Raw genomic sequence first — 6,677 nt, forward strand, 5'->3', positions numbered from 1 at the left:
AGTGCAGATCGTACACTAGTGAGATATTTTTACTGGTTAAAACCTGTTAGGGATAGGGGGCAGCATTTTCACTTTGGATGAATTGCGTGCCCATAGTTAACTGCATCCTACTCTGTCCTAGACGCTAATATATGCATATTAGTATTACTATTGGATAGAAAACACTCTTAAGTTTCTAAAACTGTTTGAATTATGTATGTGAGTATAACAGAACTCATAGGGCAGGCAAATTTCCAAACAGGAAGTGGAAATTCTGCGGCTGGTCGAATTTCAAGTCATCGCCTATTCACATCCAAACAAGATATGGATATGTTTGTACTTCCTACGCCTTCCACTAGATGTCAACAGTCAGTAGAACGTGGAATGAAGCTTCTAGTGTGCTTTTTTTTTATTTAATTTTTTTTAAATATTTTTTAAATTTTTTTTTTTATATTTTTATCAACAACAAATCAATACATAAAGCACATGAGGGAACACAAACATACATAGATTACAAACAATGGTCAATCGAGCTAGGGGTGGGGCTGGGGGCGGGGCTAGGGGGTACAATATCACATTACAATTACACAAGGATCTTAAGGGACATGCATATACTTACAATTCTAACAGCTTTTTTGTTAGTAGAGCATTTAACCATCTTAAAATACAGTTCAATTTCGAAAATGTGGTTTTCTGTTTGTAAATGTACATTTGTGTACATGAAATTTGGCCAAAAGCCTCTAGTGTGCTGTATGACCGGATGGAGGGGGGAATGAGTCACTGGTCTTTCAGAATGCCAGTTCCTGGTTGCGCACATTACTGTTGATATCGCCTGCGTTCCATGACTCTGTAGACAAAAACGAATGCTTGGATTGGAACGTCATTGGATATATATGAAAATAACATCCTGAAGATTGATTCTCTACTTAGTTTGACCAGTTTATTTGACCTGGAATATAAACTTTTGTAGTTTTCGTCCAAGTTGTGTAACATGATGTCAAATGAGTGTCATCAGATGAAGATTATCAAAGGTTAGTGATTAATTTTATCTCTAATTCTGTGTTTGTGACTCTCTTTGGCTGGGAAAAATGGCTGTGTGTTTTTTTGGATTTGGTGGTGATCTAACATAAATATATGTTGTGTTCAGACACAATGGGTAGATTAACAAGATGTTTATCTTTCATTTGCTGTCATGGATTTGTTAATGTGGGGGGGGGGTTCTGTTAGCGGAACGTTTAAACCAGCTGTCTTTTCTTATCATTTTTTGGAGTCGTACCTCAAGACAACAACTGCACCACGCGCTCCTACTACGATATCAGTCAGTCCATCCTCACCCAGGTCCATCTTCCCATCAATCGTCTGGCCAAAGAACTGGAGATTAGATCTCATCATCACAGCTGAGATGCGCTGCAGTAAGAAGACATACACATTTAATGAAAAGCCATTAATATTGATATCCCAGGAGGGATGTCTGTTTTCTTTGATCGTGAAGGGCCGTTTTGAATGATTTCCATCTTCGTCTGCCTCACCTGGCTGAATTCAGGGCGGATCCCCTTTAGCTTTTCACCCAGGTAGATGTACACGGCCCCCCTGTGATCGTCCTCAAGTGGAGCGCCCACAGCTACATCCTTCAGCCCATCTCCATTCAGGTCTGTGAGAGAGCAGATGGAGGAGCCGAATCTACCCTGAGATGGCACTGAAACATTCATCTCCATCCTCAGTTCCAGCTAATAACGGAAGGGCGAGGAGAGATCACATGAAGATAAATCCATATTACACTGTCTTTTTGTGCATTATTATTGAAGATAATGGAAATTTATATCCAAATGAATATATTTCGGCTTCCAGATCACTTTGTCCCTGATGAACATATTCAATCACAAATTCAGCAATTGAATCTGTTGTTCAGAGGTTCACAGTTCAGCCCACCTTATCAGTCAGTGTGTAGACGTAGATCCTGCCCTCTCTCGGAGGTTGGTGAAACATTGGTGCACCCACCAGGAGGAAGTCTGTGTTGCCGTCTGAGTCTATGTCCACAGAACACAGCTCTGCCCCGAAGTAGGAGCCCATCTGAGAAAATCAAAACTTACATTCATACAACAAAAAAATTGAAATGTTTTAAGTCCTTTGGTTTTGAATGGAACTCATAAGTAAACATAAAAAGTAACATTATGTGTTCCTCTTTACTATCGGAGGATTCATTCAACCTTTGAAGTAACCCCAAAAGCTAGTTTCATGCTGTCCCTATTGTATAACTTGATTGATATACCACACTGCTTGCAGAAATAGCTAATGTTACCAACCTGTTCTCCAGGCAAGCTTTGTGCCACAGTCCAGTTGTTGTTAACCTTGTTAAAAAGTAGGATCCGTCCCATGTGTTCAGATCTTGGTGCTCCGGTAAAATATAGAAGGTTCTCATTCTTCTTCCCAACAGCTACAGAGTATCCTGTAATAAAAATGAAGAAATGTAGGCCCATTGTAACTACACTCCCTTCGCTGAAACATCTGAACAACAGAGCCTTGAAAATAGTGTTTGTTCAAATTCACATTTGAGCAATATCAATTCTTGAGCTTCATGTTCCATTACCCATATAGGAATCTTTGTCCAATGTGGGGTCCTGAATTTCCCTTTCCTCTGATCTCAGACCCTCAGTCTCAAAGAGAGATCCACGCCAGTTGTTTGATCCCACTGAGCCCAGAACCAAGGTGTCCTGTAGAGGAAATAAAACATTGGGTCATATTGTATGACAGTTTTATTAATAAGCATTCATTAACTATATACTGTGTCTATAAACTAGTTGCCATGGTGGTCATTACATTTATAAATGCGTATTTAAGCATTTACAAGGATTTGTAGTACAATGTACAAGCATTGTAGTTAACATTTTAAAACAATTTATACATATTACAAATGATCATTTAAGATGACAAAACATGCTGGACATACTATTGTGTAACTCACCTTGTTAACGTAGACAGCGCTGAACCCACTCTGAGACATTTCTTTAGTCAAGTTTCCAGCCAGAGCAGTCTTGGAACCTAGAACATACAAACACTGATATTAGTAGCGATACATTGATACTTCTACTGTGGACTGTTTTGAGTAAGGTGTTATCACCAGAAATAAATACCAGTATATTTCAGGAAGTGACCAGTAGTGCCACTTTGTGTTTTTTTCAACTTTCAGTTGAAAGGGACTTTGCTGAAATATAAGTAAGTAGTACTTAGAGTTTATCTGAATCCAGAGTTGTACCTTCAATGTTGAAGATCTTTTTTTGAAAGTTGTCTAGGATTCCTTTTAGTCCGTTGTAGTCCTGGTTGAGGAAAGTGTTGTTTTCTTTTGGCTCTGATGCCAGGGACTTGAGTTTCGTCAAATCAACGTGCTTGACCTACCAAGAAATATACCACTTGAGTGCAGGAATTATAGTGATGTTTAATTTCCTTTTCAATATTAATGATAGTTAAACATCCACATCACAGTGGTCGAAGACACTGCATCTCGGTGCTAGAGGCGTCACTACAGACAACCTGGTTCAAATCCAGACTGTATCACAACTGGCCATGATTGGGAGTCCCATAGGGCGACGCAGAATTGGCCCAGTGTTGTCCGAGTTTGGCCGGTGTAGGCCATCACTGTAAATAAGAATTTGTTCTTAACTGACTTGCCTAGTTCCTGTAGGCACGTTCCTGTAGGTTCATGCTCTACAACATCCGCAGAGTACGACCCTGCCTCACACAGGAAGCGGCGCAGGTCCTAATCCAGGCACTTGTCATCTCCCGTCTGGATTACTGCAACTCGCTGTTGGCTGGGCTCCCTGCCTGTGCCATTAAACCCCTACAACTCATCCAGAACGCCGCAGCCCGTCTGGTGTTCAACCTTCCCAAGTTCTCTCACGTCACCCCGATCCTCCGCTCTCTCCACTGGCTTCCAGTTGAAGCTCGCATCCGCTACAAGACCATGGTGCTTGCCTACGGAGCTGTGAGGGGAACGGCACCGCAGTACCTCCAGGCTCTGATCAGGCCCTACACCCAAACAAGGGCACTGCGTTCATCCACCTCTGGCCTGCTCGCCTCCCTACCACTGAGGAAGTACAGTTCCCGCTCAGCCCAGTCAAAACTGTTCGCTGCTCTGGCCCCCCAATGGTGGAACAAACTCCCTCACGACGCCAGGACAGCGGAGTCAATCACCACCTTCCGGAGACACCTGAAACCCCACCTCTTTAAGGAATACCTAGGATAGGATAAAGTAATCCTTCTCACCCCCCCCCTTAAATGATTTAGATGCACTATTGTAAAGTGGCTGTTCCACTGGATGTCATAAGGTGAATTCACCAATTTGTAAGTCGCTCTGGATAAGAGCGTCTGCCAAATGACTTAAATGTAAATGTTAAATAAAGGTGAAAAAAACTGGGATGTTGGACTGGACCCTTGAGACTAGGAGTAATAATAAAAACTCTATTTGTATAGCGCTTCCTAATACAAGTCACAAAGTGCTTCACATCAGAAAATAAAATAAAAAGTAATAACAACGACAGGAGGAAGAAGAATGAAGAACAGTTTTCAACCTAGACTTTGAAATGGTCAACAATGGCCTTTCAGAGGATCTCAGGCTGCATCCAGGCTCATAAGGAGATAAAATATATAAGAAATGGAATGGCGCTTAACCAAGCCTTAAAAATGGAATCCTTAGTTCTCCTTCCACCAAAGGCAAACGCAAAGCCTAGAATCAAGACTAAACATTGACAGCGCTCTTATGCCTGCAAAAATGATGTGATGGAACACACCTGACTAATCAGAAACACCTGTCAATCCAATTGTCCCAATACTTTAGGTGCCCTGAAATATAGGAACTACTGTGTTGTCATTTCTAAATGGTACAAACAATATTTACACAAATACCCTCAAATAAAACCCAATAGTCTGTACTTTAACCTCATAGTAACTGTTTCATTTCAAATCCAAACTTTTGGAGTATAGAGCCAAAAGAAAAAAAAAGTGCTTCACTATCCCAATAATTACGGAGGGCGCTGTATTTCTTAGATGATATCATAAAAGCAGGTCTGGACAACCTTCTTTACATGCAACTCGTGGTTCGGTGGGGGCCAAATAAAATAACTTCAGATTTCTTATCATTGAGCTGGATAAATTGTCAAACATCTAATATTTGATGTCAACAAGACACTTGTGAAGGGAAACTACGCTAGCTTGGTCACTGGGTCTGATTTGTAAATAAAGCTGTTTGTGATCTGCATAGCAGTGAAACGGAATGTTATGATTGCGGGTGATTTCACCAAGGCGGAAGAATTGACAGGAGGGGGGCCCAGAATTGACCCCTGAGGGATGCCGTATTGAATAGTTGCTGGGGTTGGTATTGAACCACCCATGCTCACTGAGAAATGCCTGCCACATAGATATGACCTAAACCTGTCGAGGGCAACGTCATAGATTCCCACCCACCTCTCCAGCCGTTCAACAAGGATGTTATGATCCAAAATAACTAGAATAGAACATTCACTAGTATCAGCAGCCAACAGAAAGAAGGTCACTATAGGGCTGTTTCGGTGACCGTATTACTGCCACACTGGCACTCTTGAGTCATGACCGCAGTGAAATTCTATGTGACTGCTGAGTCACGTAATGTCCTCTTATGCAATCTGGACATGTGTTAGTAGTACCCAACTCGCTAATGATCATCAGGTGGCTAATGGCCTGTTACTCAGAGCTGTATTGTCCCTCTAACCACTCTGACATCAATGCAAATGCAATCAAAAATCACATCAAACACTTAGCCTACATTGTACAACGTTGGGTAGCACCGCCCACACCTCATTGAGTGCAGCCCCCATTCAGTACAGATCACACACTAGTGGGATACAACAGGTTGAAACTGAGTGGACAACATAGTTGTTCTCAATGTTGTTGCAAAGCCTAACACAATGAAATGGACAGCGCTTTCCAAGGTGATGATTAATTTAAAACACCCATATGCATATTAGAGCTTCTGCATAGACCTATATATGAGCCCAAGCCCCCCCCCTAAAAAAAGTGAATAACAACTGTGCCGTTGTTATAATGCCTTTGGAAAGTATTCAGACCCCTTGACCTTCCACAATGTTACATTACAACCTTATTCTAAAATTGATACAAGTTGTTTTTTCCCCCTCATCAGCCTACACCCAATTCCCCATAATGACAAAGCAAAAACAGGTTTTTAGAAATTGTAGATAAAATACAAATCTGATGTCACATTTAGATAAGTATTCAGACCCTTTACTTTGTTGAAAAACCTTTGGGAGCAATTACAGCCTTGAGTCTTCTTGGGTATGATGCTACAAGCTTGTCACACCTGTATTTGTCGAGTTTCTCCCCCTTCTTCTCTGTAGATGAGAACCCTGCGTTGCCTGGGTTGTGTGCTTAGGGTCATTGTCCGGTTGGAAGGTGAACCTTCACCACAGTCTGAGGTCCTGAGCGATCTGGAGCAGGTTTTCGTCAAGGATCTCTGTACTTTTCTCTGTTCATCTATGCCTTGATCTCAACCTGTCTCCCAGTCCCTGACGCTGAAAAACATCCCCACGGCATGATGCTGTTACCACCATGCTTCACCGTAGAGATGGTGCCAGGTTTCCTCCAGACGTGACACTTGGCATTCAGGCCAAATAGTTCAATCTTGCTTCATCAGACCAGAGAACCTTGTTTTT

The 6,677-nt window shown here is 41.8% G+C and overlaps 1 protein-coding gene across 1 annotated transcript; it reads right to left on the reverse strand.

The window, feature by feature from the left end:
• Window positions 1-63: 63 nt before the first annotated feature.
• Window positions 64-3,368, reverse strand: LOC135530022 (integrin alpha-X-like; the record flags this gene model as incomplete). Its single annotated transcript, XM_064958407.1, has 8 exons — window positions 64-826; window positions 1,256-1,386; window positions 1,509-1,706; window positions 1,909-2,049; window positions 2,283-2,425; window positions 2,567-2,690; window positions 2,942-3,018; window positions 3,233-3,368. Coding segments are annotated over 8 exons (981 nt in total), but the record flags the coding sequence as incomplete, so codon positions are not given.
• Window positions 3,369-6,677: the final 3,309 nt, after the last annotated feature.

This window comes from Oncorhynchus masou, unplaced genomic scaffold (assembly GCF_036934945.1).
Source record: "Oncorhynchus masou masou isolate Uvic2021 unplaced genomic scaffold, UVic_Omas_1.1 unplaced_scaffold_12351, whole genome shotgun sequence".
Classification (NCBI taxonomy): domain Eukaryota; kingdom Metazoa; phylum Chordata; class Actinopteri; order Salmoniformes; family Salmonidae; genus Oncorhynchus; species Oncorhynchus masou.